Raw genomic sequence first — 19,579 nt, 5'->3', positions numbered from 1 at the left:
TTCTTTAAAGACTGTGGAATTACTAAGTAAAAAAAAAAAGCATGGTAATATCACAGTATGTTTATTATTACTGTAGGTTCTACTGGTTGTTTAGATCAGTGTTACTATCAGAAATAATTAATAATTATTTCTTTAGTTATTAATTAATATTTAAATTAAATAATAGAATCTAACTCATTAAAGCCTCATACGTGGCACCAGTAAATGTAGTGCGCTACATTCAGGAGCGGGTTTGGTTATTAGCAATAATTAATAATTATCAAAGATAATTATCAATTATTAAAATCAATAGAACTTTATTTTGAATCAATGTTAGCTCTTTTAATCCTTCACATTAACAATCAAAGATAACCATCAAATTCAATAGAATATTGATTATTATCAAAGATAATCATTAATTATTAAAATCAATGGAACATTGATTAAAATTAACACTAGCTTATTGATCCTTCAGATTCAACAATCATCAAAGATAATCATCAATTATCAAAATCAATAGAATATTAATAAGGATTAATATTGCTGGGGCACTACCCTGGAATCAGGGACTAATAACCAGACAGTATAACAGTCTCAATATTAGATTGTTCTCTTAAGAAAATCGACATTCAAAAGGAAACAATGAAGGCTTGAATCCGAGCACTGACATCCCCTGCCAGCATTTAACACAGGTGTATGCAAACAAACCAAAACACTTCTCTTTGAAATATAACAAAGTTTATTTATGCAGTAATATCAATTAATAATCAATATAATGCAGTCAATAAACTTCCGACTTACAACTACAAACTAAACAGTGATATGATTAGATATGGTAACCAAAATAATCCTATAACACACAGAGGAAGGTGTGTGTGTGTGTGTGTATGTGTGTGTGTGTGTGTGTGTGAGTGAATGGGTGTGTGTGTAAGGAGTGACGCACACAAAATGGCGGACGTGACTCTCGTGGAGAGTACATCACTCGAGATTTCCGGCCAGAGAATATGGCCGCGAATGTGGGCGGAGAGAAGCCGGTTAATGGCGTCTGTGTGTTTACCACATGTCTCCGCTTGTACGATAACTTAGGTTCAGCTGAGCTTTATCACGAAGTTATCTACTAGCCAAAAGTGTGCGCGAGAATGTTTGTGAGGGGTCGCGTGTGTGTGTGTGGTTAGTACGAGGGAGAGAGAATAAAGTGGCGGCACCAAAGCCGGTTTCGCGATTGTGGGAGAGAAAGCATCTGTTAGTTTATCACTCAGAGACACGGTGGACGGCTCACAAACCGTCCCGCAGTCTTTGGTTCTTTAATGGATAAACTCAGTGTGCCGGTCTCACCCGCGATGGCAGAAATACACAACAGTCCAATGTGGTTGGACTACAACACAGCAGATCTCATTCATGATAACAGTACATTACAGTAATACCTTGAGTATTATTAGCAGCAATGAGTGGACTCGGTGGTCTGTAACTGTACAAGCAATAACCTTGATACACAAGAATAACACACTGTAATATTCTATCTCTGCCCAGACGTAAACCTCTTACTTGAATCACATGAGGATGCAGGTAAAATGTGTGTTCATCCATTCTTTAACTCCGACTCGGTTCCTCGAGGCTTGGGTGATGACGGGAGGCCGTTTCCTCGCTCTGTCGGAGGGCGGTACGGCTGCTGATTCTCGGCGGGCTGGCGGAGAAATCAGCAACGTCGACTTGATTGAAGGGGAAGAGAAATCTTTTTCTCTTCACTTCTGCAGGCAAACGGATGAAGATGCGGATTGTTCGGCAATCTCCTTCGGATCCATTAGAGTGTTCGGTGGAACACAGAGTAATCTCAACTCGTCCAGCAAGATGGAGATTGTATGGCCACAGTTTCAAGTTGGATGTTACTTCCTTGTGCCACGAGGCTACACTTGAGAGCAGCGATGAGCTGCGTCTACACACGGCAAGCAAAGTTGCTGGAAGCAATTCCCGGAAGGATCTCAGAATTATTTCCACTCCCGATGATGTCATGGTTGAGGGGCATTCTGTCGTGTGCCTCATCCAATAGGAGTTGAGAGTTCGATCCTTTAGTGAGCAAGGCTTCATGGGATTTGTAGTCTGTTTTGGACTCCCTTTATTTGATTTTGGCATGGTTTTTATCAGTAAGATTTATGACTTTGTGTGTGGGCCTCAGTCAGGTTTTACGACTGTGTTAGGCCTGCCTTTGTCTTCTATCTGAAAACATGAGGCCCAACATTACTTATGTTTTTTGCATTGGAATTGCAGCAGTGTGAAACATTTGAAAGTCATTGTGTTGGTGAGATTCTTGGCAGCCGCTAATGGGTTTATAAATTGATGAATGAGGTGTAATCCTGTTCTACTCCCCTCTATCTGTTGATGTAAACTCGGTCTGTCAGGGTCTGCCGACTGCTGACTCATAATGAAACCACACATTGGCTAAAGAACAGAGATGTTAATTATGTTGAAATCTAAAATAATTTTTCTTCTGATTGCACCGTATGTCCTTGTCTTCACAGGTATGCGGTACACATCTTCATCCTTGTGTTGGCTTGCTATGGAATTATGCTCAAAGCCAGCCTCCATAATGTTCACAGGTGAGCAATGAGTTTTCTTGTGCAACATTGTCTACTCATCACCCAAAGCATCTGAAACTTTTTTGGTTCAGCAGGTTGTTCAAAGTAGTGTTACAGGATATGGTGGGTTTAGTTTGATCTAGTGGCTAGTGATCACGCAGGAAAGAGTTCTTGTAATACCTGTCTCGTGCTGTTTTACCACTTTTTCTACTTTCGTGGAATTTGGTGAATAGAGCAAATAGAACTGGTGGGAGCTTTTTGTTTTTTACTTGTTTCCCTCAAGGAAAAACAGTAAGGATTGTTTCTGCTGGCACTGTTTTGCTACAAACTTAGATTACTATTTAATCTGGCAATATTTTCAATGGCCCTATCACACACAAAAAAGTCAATTTATTTATAATTTATAATAAGTATAGTCATAATTTCCATTTCTTTTTTTCATAAAACAAAAAGTATAACAGATAATTGGTATTTGGAATTGATTGGTTTAAAATGATACAGCTAGAAATTCATTAAAACACAAATGGTAAATGGTACAAAACATTACTGATCTGATAATATTGATATTGTTGATATTTTTCAACTCATTCTATCTGATGCTTCCATGATGATCACAAGTCATTCTTGTAAATTTAACAAAACATTATCTATGTTAGCCAGATAGATACAGGATTCCCTTGGTCATGGAAATATTTTAAAATATGGATTTCCAGGCCTGGAAAAATAATGGAAACGAGTTAAATCTCATTAAATCAGAAAAGTCACAGAAATTTCTATAGTATATAAAAAGTATAAAGGCTTCTAAAATTATAATATAGAAAAAATATATTTATATGATTCCCTCTAAAATGTTTAATTGTCTTGAAATTGCTCTTTGTCAGTGCAATCTAGGGCTGCGCGATAATGGATAAAATAATCACTATGATTATTATTTTGCTCAAAATTATCATCACGATTATTAATCATGATTATTCTGTCATTTGAGATTTTTTTTTAACACACGTTCAAAAGATTTATTACACTTTCATGTTAGCCCAAATCAAAGAAAGAACACGGTATCACTGTATTGGGATTGTATCATTCTTGTGTTGGCTTGCTATGGAATTATGCTCAAAGCCAGCTTCCATAATGTTCACAGGTGAGCAATGAGTTCCCTATCTGTCACTCACTCGACGTTGTGTCGATGTAGTGACACTAGGGATCACTCTTGGGAGCCCGAGACACCTCTGGTGTTTGATAAAAGGCCAATGAAAATTGGCGAGTGGTATTTGCATGCCACTCCCCTGGACATACGGGTATAAAAGGAGCTGGTATGCAACCACTCATTCAGATTTTCTCTTCGGAGCCGAACAGTCATGCTCATTGAGCTGAATACTACTGTTCATTCACCTCTGCTGGATCTGACGGCGCATTTCAGCGGCTTCTCCCCCCTCTGCACTGGTGCACTGCAGAGAATGCCCCTGGGCGCTTTGGCAGAAATAAAAGAGTATATTTCTCTAAAAGAGCGGCACACACGGAACGTCTTTTTAAAGAAGCGTCTTTCTAAAGATGCTTTTCCGATTGTGTGTTATTCCTGGTTGCGCTCGTTATCTCTCACCTTCTGACGGTCACGATCACTGTCTTTCGTGTCTGGGCACTGCTCACGCGGAGACAGCGTTCGTGGATGGTCATGTTCTCATTGCGAGAATATGTCCATGGCAACGTTGCGGTTGCGGCTCGCCTTCGTAAGAAAGCAAGCCACCCCAGAGGCTCCCCACCTCGGTCCTTTTATCCACGGGTATGAGGCCAGCTTGGCTAGCACTGGGGGCAATTTGGGGACCCCAATGGGACCTCCCATTCCCCAGCACGCTCGTCTGCCCCGATCGGGCTTCCGGATGAGTCTGCTGGCTCGTCTCACGGCGAGTTCGACCTCTTATTCGGAGCCCGCGAAAGTGATGAGCTCTCAAGCGCAACATCGGAGAGCGGGCTCGTCCAGTCGGAAGCCTCAGCTGGGCTCCTCCCTTTGGGGACGATAGTCACAGGCTGGGCAATCGCTCTTCCCTGAACCCTCGCGGCTCGGTGATTGGTTCCTGGGCTCGCGGCGCCGCTCAAAGCCACGCCCCGCCCCACCCCCATTTCTTTCTTCCCGGAAGTGCATGAAGAGCTGACAAGGTCACGTGAGGCACTTTTTACTGCCCGTTCTCGATCTTTTCAGCTTCCCCGCCCTCACTACCCTCGATGGTGGGGCGGCCAAGGGCTATTCGGCAATCCCCCGGTGGATAAAGGCGCTCGCGGTGCACCTGTGCACCTGTAGGTTTACGTCGTCTCTGACGGCCAAGGCCTACGGTGCCGCTGGACAAGCCACCTCCGCCCTGCACGCCTTGGCTCTCCTGCAAGTCCACCAAGGCGCTAAAGGAACTGCACGAGGGTAGTTCCGCCCCGGGATTGATGCAGGAACTGCGCTCGGCGACCGACCTCACTCTCCAAGCGACGGAGGTCACGGCGCGGTCTCTCGGGCAGACAATGGCAACACTAGTGGTCCAGGAGCACCACCTTTGGCTCAACCTGGTCGAGATGGGCGAGGCCGACAAGACACGATTCCTTGCTGCCCCCATTTACCAGGCGGGCCTATCGAGGACTTTGCCCAGCAGTTTTTGATGGTGGAGCAGTAGACGGATGCTAGCTGGCATATCCTGCCCCGACACGGCTCAAGATCCCGCACCCCGTCTATTCATCACCAAGGGCATCCCCCTGCGTTGACTGCACCGGCTCCGCCGCAGCCCGCCCCTTCGGCCCGGCCCCGGCGTGGAGCCCACCGCAGGAAGCAGACGCCACCCGTCTCGTGGCCGCCCAGAACCTGTGAAAGGCTTCAAAATGCCCTTGTGACGGGCGACCCAGGGACAACGAAACCCGCTGCTCTGGAGCTGGTAAGCAGATCTCTCCATCTTTTTGTTACCTTTTGCATTTAATTGTGCTGCATGCCCAGGTGGCTGCAGTACTCAAGGGCTTAGCAAGTGCGGTTTCCTTTTTCCCTGGGTCACATATCCGGTGTGCACGGCCATCATCACGACCACCGTCCACCACTCTGTTTGGCAGGTTTGGCGCTCCAGCGGCGGTCTCCTGCCCCTGAGCGCCCAGCTGTTGCACAAATCCGCCCCCGATGCGACAGTCTCCACAGGTCATGAGGACAGGCCTCTTCCTCCCCCGTCCCAGGCTGTTCCGGGGGTGGTCACAAGGAGCCAGGTAAGTGCTTCGATGTCCTTAGACTCAGCACGGCCACGACGTGATGTGGTTCCTCGAGCTCCGCCCCACCACGAGGCCCCACCTGCCGGTACGTCCGATGACGTTGTCCCTTTGGTCCCCCTTGCACGGAACTTGGATGCATGGCTTGCGCTTGCCAATCCGTCGCGAGGGCTGGTCCGGACTTTCCGACTCGGCTGCGCGGTTCACTTTGCCGGGCGTCCGCCCAGGTTCAGCGGTGTCCACTTCACCTTGGTGGAGGACGAAAATGCTGCTACCTTGTGCGGAGATCGCTACCCTCCTACGGAAGGGCGCGATAGAACCTGTCCCTCCAGCCGAGATGAAGAAGGGGTTTTTCTGAACAATGCTTTACACAGACTCCCATTCAACATGCTGACGCAAAAACACATTCTGGCGAGCGTCCGGCATCAAGATTAGTTCGCGGCGGTAGACCTGAAGGATGCGTACTTCCACGTCTCGATCCTTCCTCGACACAGACCCGTCCTGCGGTTTGCGTCCGAGAGTCAGGCGTATCAGTACAAAGTCCTCCCTTTCGGCCTGTCCCTGTCTCCTCGCATCTTCACGAAGGTCGCAGAGGCTGCCCTTGCCCCGTTAAGGGAGGTGGGCATTTGCATTCTCAACTATCTTGACGACTGGCTAATCCTAGCTCATTCTCGAGACATGTTGTGCACACACAGGGACCTGGTGCTCTCACACCTCAGCCAACTAGGGCTTCGGTTCAACTGGGAAAAGCGCAAGCTCCTCCCGGTTCAGAGCATCTCTTTTCTCAGTTTGGAGTTGGACTCAGTCTCCTTGATGGCGTGCCTTACGAACGAGCGTGCCCAGTTGGTGCTGGCCTGTTTGAAGGCGTTCAAACAGAAAACAGCGGTTCCACTGAAACTTTTTCAGAGGCTCCTGGGGCATATGGGATCCTCGGCGGTGGCCACCCCGCTCGGGTTGATGCATATGAGACCGCTTCAGCACTGGCTTCAGACTCGAGTCCCGAGATGGGCATGGCACCACGGGACACGTTGCGTGGTCATCACACCAGTCTATCACCGTCTTTTCAACCCTTAGACCGACCTCTCGTTTCTACAGGCAGGTGTTCCTCTAGAACTGGTCTACAGGCGCGTCGTGGTCACGACAGACGCCTCCAAAATGGGCTGGGGCGCTGTTTGCAATGGGCACGCAGCCGCCGGCCTCTGGACGGGTCTGCGACTGCATTGGCACATCAACTGCCTCTAGTTGTTGGCAATTCTGCTCGCCCTGCGGAGGTTTCGGCCGTTGATCCAGGGCAAGCATGTGTTAGTTCAGACAGACAACACGACAGTGATAGCATATGTCAACCACCAAGGCGGTCTGCGCTCTCGTTGTATGTCACAACTCGCCCGCCGTCTCCTCCTCTGGAGTCAGCAGCACCTCAAGTCGCTGCAAGCCACTCACGGGCAACCTCAACACTACAGCGGACGTGCTGTCATGACAGGTTACCCTCAGGAGAGAGTGGAGACTCCACCCTCAGGTGGTCCAGCTGATTTGCAGTCGATTCGACAGGCACAGGTGCACCTGTTCGCCTCCCAAGAATCCTCCCCACTGCCCGCCCCACGGCATAGATGCGCTGGCACACAGCTGGCCCCCTGGCATGCGTAAATATGCGTCTTCTCCCAGTGAGCCTGCTTGCACAGACCCTGTGCAAGGTCAGGGAGGATGAGGAGCAGGTCGTCCTGGTAGCACCCTACTGGCCCACCCAGACGTGGTGCTCGGACCTCACGCTCCTCACGACAGCTCCCCCCTGGCAAATTCCCCTGAGGAAAGTCCTTCTTTCTCAGGGACGGGGCAACATCTGGCAGGATGGTAGACAGGATCACTCAGGCTAGGGCCCCCTCTATGAGGCGCCTGTATGCCTTTAAGTGGCGTCTGTTCGCTAAGTGGTGTTCTTCCCGACGCGAAGACCCCCAGAGATGCGCAGTTGGATCAGTGCTTTCCTTCCTGCAGGAGAGGCTGGAAGGGAGGCTGTCCCCTTCCACCTTGAAGGTGTACGTTGCCGCCATAGCAGCACACCACGATGCAGTCGACAGTAGGTCCTTAGGGAAGCACGACCTGATCATCAGGTTCATAAGAGGCACCAGGAGGCTGAATCCCTCCACACCGCGCCTCGTTCCCTCATGGGATCTCTCCGTAGTTCTTCAGAGTCTAAAGAGAGCCCCTTTGGAGCCTTTGCAGTCAGCTGAGCTTAAGGCACTCTTCTTGAAGACTGCCCTCCTGACTGCTCTCACTTCCATCAAGAGGGTAGGTGACCTGCAAGCGTTTTCTGTCAGCGAAACGTGCCTGGAGTTCGGTCCAGGTTACTCTCACGTGATCCTGTGTGAACCTGACCGGGCTATGTGCCCAAGGTTCCCACCACCCCTTTAGGGACCAGGTGGTGAACCTGCAAGCGCTGCCCCAGGAGGTGGCAGACCCAACCCTGTCGTTGCTGTGTCCGGTGCGCGCTTTACGCATCTATTTGGATCACACGCAGAGCTTTAGAATCTCTGAACAGCTCTTTGTCTGCTTTGGTGCACAGCGGAAAGGAAGTGCTGTCTCCAAGCAGAGGATCGTCCACTGGCTCATTGACACCATAACTATGGCATATGTCGCCTAGGACATGCCGCCCCCGGTAGGGCTACAAGCCCATTCTACCAGGGGTGTAGCGGCTCCCTGGGCCCTGGCCAGGGGTGCCTCTCTAACAGACATTTGCAGAGCAGCGGGCTGGGCAACACCCAACACCTGTGCAAGGTTCTACAACCTCTGGGTGGAACCGGTTTAGTCCCAGGTAGTTGCACGCAACACAAGCGGATAAGCCTGGGATAGCTGGCCGGGTGTATTGCTTGCACATAGCGCTTTCCACCTCCCTTGGAGCTGAAGACGTGTGCCATTAATTCCCAGTAGTGTTCACAAACTTTGTTCCCTGGTTGACTTCCTCCGAGCCCTGTGGCAGTAGAGTTTTCAGAGAGACTCACTGCCGGCCCAGTACACGCACTAACCAAGAACACTGTTCTGGGGTAGGTACTCCGCATGTGCCGGTTCTCTGTAAGGCTAACCCCATGCGATTATTATCTTCTGCTAATTCGTTTCCCTGTTGGCAAACTGCATCTTCCTTGGGCAGAGCCCCTCTGCCCCAGTCTCCATGTTTGTAGTAACTCCTCCCCCATTGGGCAGGATCTACCTTGAAGACCATGTGACGTGTTTTTCCACTTAATTACCCCCCCCTCCCTTTGGGCGAGTGTCTTCCCCTTGGGAGGGACACCCCCCGACTAGACCTGGCGGCCCAGTTGGATAATCCCCCTTCTTTTTTAGGGAGTGGAAAAAAAGAAGGGGAAAAGAGGCCACGACTGGGTTAAGCCTGTCTCTATCTTTTGGGTAGTCGACTTGTCCCCAAAAAGTGCCGTTCGACACTCATAACTATGTTGGGGGAGGTTACGTGTCGACCTGGTGTGCTGGCTATGAGGCACACAGTAGTCTGCCCACCACACACCGCAAGTTCACGTAACACAGTTCAGCCAATTGTGGCATTTTGTATAGGGACCCCTAGTGTCACTACATTGACACAACGTAGAGTGAGTGACAGATAGGGAACGTCATGGTTACTTGTGTAACCTCCGTTCCCTGATGGAGGGAACGAGACATTGTGTCCCTCCTGCCACAACGCTGAACTACCCGCTGAAATGGCCGGACCTTATATCGGCTCCTCAGCATAAAACCTGAATGAGTGGTTGCACACCAGCTCCTTTTATACCCGTATGTCCGGGGGAGTGGCATGCAAATACCACTCGCCAATTTTCATTGGCCTTTTATCAAAGACCAGAGGTGTCTCGGGCTTCCAAGAGTGACCCCTAGTGTCACTACATCAACACAATGTCTCGTTCCCTCCATCAGGGAATGGAGGTTACACAAGTAACCATGACGTTTTCTTGTGCAACATTGTCTACTCTCACCCAAAGCATCTGAAACTTTTTTGGTTCAGCAGGTTGTTCAAAATAGCATAACAGGATATGGTGCGTTTAGTTTAATCTAGTGGCTAGTGATCACACAGGAAAGAGTTCGATAATGGTTAAAATAATCACTATGATTATTATTTTGCTCAAAATTATAATCACAATTATTAATCGTGATTATTCTGTCATTTGAGATTTTTTTTTAACACACGTTCAAAAGATTTATTACACTTTCATGTTAGCCCAAATCAAAGAAAGAACATGGTATCACTGTATTTAAAAATAAGGAAATTAAAAATAAAGAAAACAGTGAAAAAGCAAGGAACTTGGTGATTTGACTGAGTTTCAGCTCAGTTTTCAAAATAATACTTTTTTTTACATATAATACTTTTACTATAATTATTATATACAATATTAATATATTTTAGTAGTAATGTCTTAAGTTGCATTTTAATTTCTTAAAATGCATTGCTATGCATTCTCGAGATTTTATTTTATCGGAAAACTGAAGGAAGAACCGAGTTTCTTTTTGTCCTTGAGTTGAAAACAGCTTTGTGCTTCTCATTCCAAATATGGTGAAATACTCTCATCTCCTCCTGGGTCCATAAAATAGGGCATATTTGGATTATTACGAAAATGTGCAATTAAAGTGAATCTGGAGCGCCTTACAGTACATAACGCGGTCAGCACATGAAAGCAAACCGCATGAAGGAAACTGAGCACATCTATTCAAAGAACCACTCTGACACCACTGAAAACACTGTATCATAAGCCTCATGTGTGTTCCGAATATGTTTATTACGCTACAGACAGAATAGAGCAGTGCACATATGAGCCATGTGACACATGGAGCTCCATACTTCAGAGTGTGCTTAAAAGTGAAACAGTGATAGGTCAGTAAAAAACTTCTGAAGAGAGCGTGATAGGACAGTTGAAGTGAAAATGGACTTTGAAAGAGCTTGTGATTTGGTCTATCATCCGTAGACACAGCCTATAATGAAAAAAACAACAATTTGCATCTTTACCTGACTGCTAATTTGCTTACAAGCTTACTAATACTGCAGACGTTTATGCTTAATTTACCATGAGAGGCAATCTCTCATTTAAAATCCTTATCCAATAATGTGAAGAAAAAAAAATGGAAATGGAAAAATCATGGAAATTCATTGGTCAAAATGTCTGGAAACCCTGTAGATAATGTTAACTTGGTGACACCTGCCAACCGGCCCGAAACTCTCTTTCACTGGCCCCAGCCCATCATTCCTTTCTTATTGTTATCTCTGCCCCCTAAAGAAAGAATCAAGGCTGGTAAACAGTGGCAAGGTTAGTGTGAATGCTTTTAGATAGGCAGTTTGAAACACCATTATTAGGAGGGATGCAGGAAACTGATGTCACCCAAGTTCTATTCCAATATAAAGAAATGCTTTCTATGTCATTGTCACCACTAAAATGCTTTTGTTACACTTACATTAGAATTTTGTTTTCTAAAAGTGAATCGTGATGAATAATGAGCCCTTGGTCACAACCGTGCAATACTAATGTGTAAATTCTTTTTACCCATTAACCAGTCCCCAGAAACCTATACTGCCGCCTGTCATTAGTTAAAACATTGAAACTCAATATGTTCCTATTCCAGATATACAATGATTGCATCGGTTGGATACCTCACATTATGCCAAGTCAGTAGAGTCTTCATATTCAACTATGGCATCCTGTCCACGGATTTCTCAGGGTGAGGATTTCATCACTGTCATTTCCTTCTCCTGTGTAATCCAGTGATTTGCATTATGTGGATCCTCAAGAATGCATTTTTAAAAATGTAGTATACATTACGAAACCCTAGGGGTCAATAATTCCAGCTTTAGGACTTTAATCAAAGCGTGGGTTTTTAAATTGTATGGGTGAGTCGCTCTCAGATGTGATGGGCTGTTGTTCTCAATTGGTTCTCAGCTGGTTTCGTTTCTGGTTCTAGACCCAGATTTACACTGGACATCAAGTGAGGATCAAACACAGTATCTGTTTTTTGTAAAAAAAAAAAAAATGTAATTGCAATGGTTTCATGCTTTCAGCAGCCAGTAATTCACAGCGAAAACACTTTGTGTTTTGCACAAACCATACAATTTTCATCCTCAGTGCAAGTGAACTCATATTTAATGTAGTCTGGCTAATATTTTCCTTTATCTTGCATAGTTTTGGTCATGGTTTTCGAGTATGAGGGCATGTCATGCAACGTGTCCATGTTGGAATCTGTCTATTTTGGCTAGCTTCTACTAAGGGACAGATGAGTAGTTTGGGATAAAAATACCATTGGACGCACAGCCTTTGACGTCAACAGCAAACAATATGGGAAGTGTTTTCTCCTCCATTTTAGAAATGAATAACCCTATTTATTTTGCTATTCAAACTTTGCATGTTTAGGTGGTTAGTTATATTTCATTTTAATTATTTGGCATTGTTTTTTTCCCCGCTTCTGTCCGCAACTCAATCATAACCAACTTTTGAGGTGTGACCCAATGTCAAGAACCACTGTTCTAAAGAATTAGTTTTTAGGCCAACACTAACAATTTTGGAGCCGTAAGCTTAATGTCATTTAATGGTTGAGTAATAGTTAATTGTGGCCATTGAAGAGATTTATGGGTAGTGGGAGGCTAGTTTTGCTGGATTTTGGTCAGTTGAAAGGTCAGGGGTTCAATGCCAGAGTCCGAATTGCAAATAAACTAGCAACTTTAGTTTTCTAGGCCACAATCCTTCTCTACCTGGAATATGTCCTTAATTAATGTCAGATAACATTTTAAACAAAAATAATAATTATTTGGAACCTTAAGTAAGCCCATGAGGTAAGAGATATTTTTATGTAGTATGCATTGGACCATATTTATTGTCATTAATTCTTTATTTAAAGAATAATTCTTTATCACAAACAAAATAAAAAATAAAAATAAAAATCTCAAATGTGTATAACTTACTTTCTTCTGCAGAACACAAACAAAGATTTTTAGAAGAATATTTCAGCTCTGTAGGTCCATACAATACAAGTGAATGGTGATCAAAACTTTGAAGCTCAAAAAGGCAGACAAAGGCAACATAAAAGTAATCCATAAGACTCCAGTGGGTTAATCAGTGTCATCTGAAGCGATCCAGTTGGTTCTGGGCGAGAACAGACCAAAATGTAATTCCTTTTTCACAATAAATCAAGAAGTCTTCTTGGCGATCATGATTTCAAGCTTGATTACACCTCCTATAGCGCCATCTAGAGCTCTGCGCATGCATCAAGCACTAGGAAGTGTAATTGAGCTTGAAATCATGATCGTTCCTGGAGATTTCAGTGGCAAGATGTACAGTGAAAAATAAGTTATATTTTGGTCTGTTCTCACCCAAAACCAACTAGATCACTTCAGAAGACACTGATTAAACTACTGGAGTTGAATGGATTACTTCAATGTTGCCTTTATCTGCTTTTTGGAGCTTGAAAGGTCTGGCCACAATTCACTTGCATTGTATGGACCTATAGTGCTGAGATATTTTTCTAAAAAATTTCATTTGTGTTCTGCAGAAGAAAGAAAATCATACACATCTGGGATGGCATGAGAGTGAGTAAATGATGAGAGAATTGTAATTTTTTGGTGAATAATCTCTTTAAGGAGTATTTACTCAATTTATGTGACAAGTTCTTACTCCCAAATATTCGTACAACTACATTTATGTTGATATGGCCACTCCTCAGGGCTTTGCTTAGTTTCTTATCTATTAGTTCTGTTGGTTTTCCTCTGCTGAGGGTTTTTAACACTCCCTTGGATAAATAGGACTGAAAGATAACATGAAGCAATGCGGTGTACCTGCCCAGACTGTCGATGCCTCTCAGTCGCATCTGTCGGACAGGGGTTTGTCCGGCGAGGAGGCACAGGGCACATCAGCTGAATCATATTAGGCTGTTGAACTCGTCTGCCTGTTTATTTGCTCTTCCATCCCTCTGCCAGCACAATTGCTCACTCTTTTTCTCATAGCTAATGTCTTTCACTGCTTTCTACATGTGTGCAGCCAATGCTGACTGTGTTATTTATTTCAAATGTCGTGATGATTTGACATTTTGGCTAATACTTTTTACTAATTGGTCACATGGCCATTTTTTGTGGATGTGTGAAGTCAGTGCACACAAGTTCACACAGGTTTTCCAATGGAATAACCACAAGTAAAGTTCATAATTTTAAAGAAATAGTTCACCCTAAAATGAAAATTCTTTCATCATTTACTCACCATCATGCCATTTCAAAACTATATTAATTTCTTTCTTTCAGGTTTAACTATGGATATGGTCTGTTAATGTTTAACAATCAGAAAGTGCCCAAATACATTATGTTGATCAGTATATCTATGAACTCTGAGAATTTTATTTATCGCTAGTTAAAATTTATTAACTCATTTTGGGTATATAATTACACCGTAAGGACCTATCGTGCACTTTATAAAGGTACATTTACATATACAATTTCTGTCTCCTTAAGGGTGAAAATATGTACTCAAGACATGGGTACCATCCCAGTGATGGCCTTGTACCTTAAACAGTACCATTTATGTTTTCTGAGAGTGTATCTTCGAATCCTTCAAATATCTTTGAATCCTTTCAAACGTATTTTTTTTCTTGAAAAGTATGCTTGTACTAACTTTCTTTAAAATAAATGCCACTTGGCTGCAGAAATATGACTGAAGTTCAGGCATGAAACTCTACATGGTGCAAGCCAATTTGTTATATGATATAAGAATATAATCCTGAGGTTTAGACAGGGAAAGAAATAGAGTAAAATTTTCGTAGATGCCATTCACTTTAAAGCAGGGTTAAAAAATATGAGAATTGTTTTCGGTTCCGGCAGACCCAACTAAAGCAGCATAACTATGAATTGGGGGATAAATTAGGTGTATGCCTGGCTGAATAGATAAGTCTTTAGTCTATACTTAAACTGAGAGAGTGTGTCTGAGTTCCGAACACTGCTAGGAAGACTATTCCATAGTTTAGGAGCCAAATATGAAAACAATCTCCCTCCTTTTGTGGATTTTGAAATGCTCTGTATTGTTAACAGGCCGGAGTTTTGCAATCGTAGTGAGCGTGATGGATTATAGTGTGATAGAAGGTCACTTAAGTACTTTGGAGCTAGACCATTCAAAACTTTGTAAGCAATTAACAGAATTTTAAAATTAATACGAAACTTAACAGGTAGCCAGTGTAACGCCGATAAAATGGGGCTGATATGATCATATTTCTTGGTTCTAGTTAGCACTCTCGCTGCTGCATTTTGAACCAACTGAAGTTTATTTATTAAACTTGCAGGACATCCACCTAGTAATGCATTGCAATAATATGGTCTTGAGGTCATGAATGCATGAATTAGTTTTTTCGGCATCAGAAACAGATAGCATGTGTCGTAACTCTGCAATATTTCTGAGGTGGAAGAATGCTGTTCTACAAATATTGGATTTTTTTTTTTCAAAGGTTAGATTGCTATCAAATATAACACCTACATTTTTTGCTGTAGAAGTTGATGTTATAGTACATCCATCAAGAGTCAGATTATATTTTAGCATCTTATTTTTTGAGGTTTTTGTTCAAATAATTAGTACTTATGTTTTATAACAGTGAAAACGAATTCCATGGTTCCTGATATTGTCTCCCAGGGGGAGCATATATAGGGAGAAAAGCAGAGGCCCTAAAACTGATCCCTGTGGCACTCCATACTTAACTTTAATTTGATCTGACAGTTCCTCATTTACATAGACAAAGTGGTAACGGTCAGAGAGATAGGACCTAAACCAAGCTAATGTCTGTCTACAAATGCCAACATAATTTTCAAGCCTATCCAACAGAATGTCATGATCAATGGTGTCGAAGGCAGCACTAAGATCTAAAAGCACTAGAAGAGAAATGCAGCCACCATCAGATGATAAGCACAAGTCATTTGTAACTCTGATAAGTGCAGTCTCTTTACTATGATGGGGCCTAAATCCTGACTGAAATTCTTCATATATACCATTTCTCTGTAAAAATGAACATAGTTGTGAGGACACTACCTTTTCTAGTATTTTCAACATAAATGGGAGATTCGAAATTATCTATAATTAACCAATTCTCCTGGATCAAGCTGTGGCTTCTTAATAAGCGGTTTGATAACTGCCAGTTTAAAGTTTCTTGGGACATGCCCTAAGGATAATGAGGAGTTAATAATGTTAAGAAGAGGTTCTGAGATTACTGGAAACACCTCTTTTAGGAATTTAGTCGGTATTGGGTCTAACAAACATGTTTTTGATTTTGATGTTTTGATCATTTTTGTTAGCTGCAAAGGATTAAAGTTGCTCGTAGGGAATAATTTTAATCTTCTGGGTTGCTGTGGCAGATGGATGCATAATTCCAAATTTGTTTCTGATGATTTCGATTTTATCAGTGAAGAAATTCATAAATTCATTACTACTATGCTGCGATGGAATATCTGGTTCAATAGAAGTTTTATTCCTAACCAATTTAGCCGCGGTATATGGTCATATCCTGATGGAAACTATATATTTTAAAGTTTTAAGCCTGAAGGAACTGCCTAGAGAAAATTGTGCCTGACAGTGATATTTTATTGGCACGTTCTCTCACTGTGCCACCCGTCATGCCCTGGCAATGCTGGCTTGTGCTAAATATGGCCAGCGTTATAAGTACCCTTACAAAAAACCTAAACTTGCTGCAGATTTGCCACAAGTTTGCCACTCATTATTTTCACATGCAAATGAAAAGTCAGCAGTATGCAGGCAGGATAGAGAGCACACTATCTGCTGGCCTATTACTGCAGATCAACCCACACTTGTGTGACAGTTCAGGAATGGGCCACAGCAGAGTAAGCAGGAGTTGCTTGTGTCAGTGATGGAAACTTCAGCACTTAAAGAGATAGTTCATCCAAAATAAAAATTCTGTCATTATTTACTCACCCTAATATTGTTCCAATACTGTATGACTTTCTTCTGTGGTGCACAAAAAGAGATGCTTGGCAAAACATCAGCCCCAGTCACCATTTGCCAAGTTGCAATGAAACTGATGAAACTGTTTTCTAACAATATGATATCCCTGTTGATAATAAATGTGGGGTCCCTTTACTAACTGCTTTTCTTTGTAATCTAAAATAATTCTCAGTCAGGCAATTGTTTGATTGAGTATATATTTTTTTGGAATTGTCTTGCAATTGTTCTCCATTGTTTTGACTTGTTTTGTGTGCTCCGTTTTTCAGTCCTTTGATGATAATAACACAGAAGATCACCACACTCGCCTTTCAGTTGCATGACGGTGAGAAATCATTGCACTCTTCTCAGCCGATAAAATCTCCCATAAATATGTTGCAGTACACTTCACTAAAAATCAGTTCAGTGTTCAAGAAGCACTCATTGTTTTCTTCATGTTTCAGGGATGTGTCAAAAGCAGGAGGAACTGAAGGAGGATCAGAGGCGTCTGGCAGTACAGTAGGAATATTTTTAAATCCTCTTATCTTACCAGTAACCACAAAAATGTGTCTTACCTCTATATGATTGTGTACAAACTGGGCAAATGTACAGTTATTCGGGGTCATGATAAATTAAAGCAGATGTTTTTAACTAATTTTGCTTCAGGACTCAGATTTTACATTCAGCATCAAATGCGACCCAACTCGGTACCAAATTTTCTTATCGTTTAGTAAAAAAATTTATGAAACATTGAAATGTATTACTATATAGGGCAAACAATTTTGATGAGTTTTTGTTTGTCTCTTGAATATCAGTGGTCTAATTGCTCTCGGCAGCCAGCTATTCACCACACATAACACACTGTGGTTGCCACAAACCACCGCCCATATTTATTGTAGTCTGGGTTGTAATTATTTTTACCTTGCACAGTGTTTCAAGATTTTTCATTAAAAAAAGGGTGTCACACAACATGTCCATGTGGGCATCTTCTTAATAAGACAAATTTTCCTGTCCTAACTATACACAATTATATGGTGTCGAAAATTACTGGAAAAATATGCTTTTAAAAGATGAAATGCATTTTCTTTCAGCTTCATGTCACGAAAAAAGTTTACATGAAAACTGAATGCATTCTTTCAGTCTTCACTGTTCTGCTAAATAATGAAAAGTTACACTTTTCATTGAAAAATAAATCTAAACAAACTTTGTGTTACTAGGCCTACAAATTATTGTTATTTTGTATATACTCTCTGTGTTTTAAAAATGTTACATTTTACAACATTTTAATTATACCTATTGACAGTACTTTCAAAACATCCAAAAAATAGAATAAATACAAAGTGATCCTGCTGCAGGAGCAATGTTAATATACACTGCTTGGCCCAAAAAAAAGTTGCATACTCTAATATTTCATTGGACCGCCTTTAGCTTTGATAACGGCACGCATTCGTCGTGTCATAGTTTTAACAACCTTATGCAATGTCATAATATTTTTTTCCGTCCAGAGTTGCATTAATTTTTGGCCGAGATCTTGTATTAATGACGAAAGAGTCAAATCACTCAGTAAAGTCTTCTCCAGCACATCCCAAAGATTTTCAATGGGGTTAAGGTCAGGACTCTGTGGTGGCCAATTCATGTGTGAAAATGATTCCTCATGCTCCCTGAACCACTCTTTCTCAATTTGAGCCTGATGAATCTTGGCATTGTCTTACTGGAATATGTCCGTGCTGTCAGGGAAGAAAAAATCCATTGATGGGATAACCTGTCATTCAGTACATTCAGGTAGTCAGCTGACTTCATTTTATTGCCGCATAACATTGCTGAGCCTAGACTTGACCAGTTGAAGCAACCCCAGATCATAAAACTGCCTCCAGAGGCTTGTACAGTGGGCACTATGCATGATGGGTGCATCACTTCATGTGCTTCCCTTCTTACCCTGATGTGCCCATCACTTTGGAATAGGGTAAATCTGGACTCATCAGACCATATTACCTTTTTCCATTGCACCACAGTCCAATCTTTATGCTCCCTAGCAAATTGAAGAAGTTTTTCAGATTAGCCCCACTAACAAGTGGCTTTCTTGTGGCCACACAGCTGTTTAGTCCCAATCCTGTAAGTTCTCGTTGCATTGTGCATGTGGAAATGCTCTTACTTTCAATATTAAACAGCCGTGAGTTCTACTGTCATTTTTTTTTTCGATGTGACAAGCATTTTAGTGATCTCCGATCACGATCATTCAGGATTTTTTTCCGACCACACTTCTTTCGCGAAGCAGATGGTTCACCACTATCCTTCCAGGTTTTAATAATGTGTTGGACAGTTCTGAACCCAATTCCAGTGATTTCAGCAATCTCCTTAGTTGTTTTCATTGCCTGATGCAGGCCAATAATTTGCCCCTTCTGAAACACAGTAACATCTTTTCCACGACCACGGGATACGTCTTCCGACATGGTTATTTAAGAAATGAGAAGCTACACACTGCATCAGTTAGGGTTAAAAGAATTGTTGCCAGCTGAAACATATTAATCACTGCAATAATGATCCAATCATAGGCTCCTTAGTATCTGCTTATTTAAATCCAAATGGCGACTTTTTTTTTGGCCAGGCAGTGTATAATAGCTATCCTAAAAAACAATTCTGCCATCATTTACTTACCCTTGTCGTTCAACACAGTTATGACTTTTTTCATCCGTAAATCACAAGATTTAGGGATGACGGGATGTTGATTGTGGCTGTCCAAGCTCCAAAAGCACATAAAAGCAACATAAAAGTCCACCATATCACTTGTGTGCTTTATTTCAGTTCTTCTGAAGCCATATGTGTTGTGTAAGGAAGAGACAGAAATTTAAGTGTTAATTCATCTCTTAACCCATT

General features: G+C 42.9%; 1 protein-coding gene across 2 annotated transcripts in view; it reads left to right on the top strand.

Annotated features, from left to right (window-relative positions):
• The window catches only part of LOC127452501 (lysophospholipid acyltransferase 1-like), a 38,089-nt gene that overhangs the window by 5,370 nt on the left and 13,140 nt on the right, over positions 1–19,579 (top strand). Inside the window, exons 3-6 of one of the 2 annotated variants that reach the window (XM_051717981.1) lie at positions 2,496–2,573; positions 11,379–11,474; positions 16,996–17,051; positions 17,170–17,224. In XM_051717981.1, coding sequence (XP_051573941.1) covers positions 2,496–2,573; positions 11,379–11,474; positions 16,996–17,051; positions 17,170–17,224 — 285 coding nt within the window. The remainder of the gene's footprint in view (positions 1–2,495; positions 2,574–11,378; positions 11,475–16,995; positions 17,052–17,169; positions 17,225–19,579) is intronic. The other variant, XM_051717982.1, reaches the window with a different exon arrangement.

Source organism: Myxocyprinus asiaticus, chromosome 15, assembly GCF_019703515.2.
Source record: "Myxocyprinus asiaticus isolate MX2 ecotype Aquarium Trade chromosome 15, UBuf_Myxa_2, whole genome shotgun sequence".
Lineage (NCBI taxonomy): Eukaryota > Metazoa > Chordata > Actinopteri > Cypriniformes > Catostomidae > Myxocyprinus > Myxocyprinus asiaticus.
Note: the sequence above shows the minus strand (reverse complement) of the source record. Positions and strands in the feature narration are given on the sequence as shown.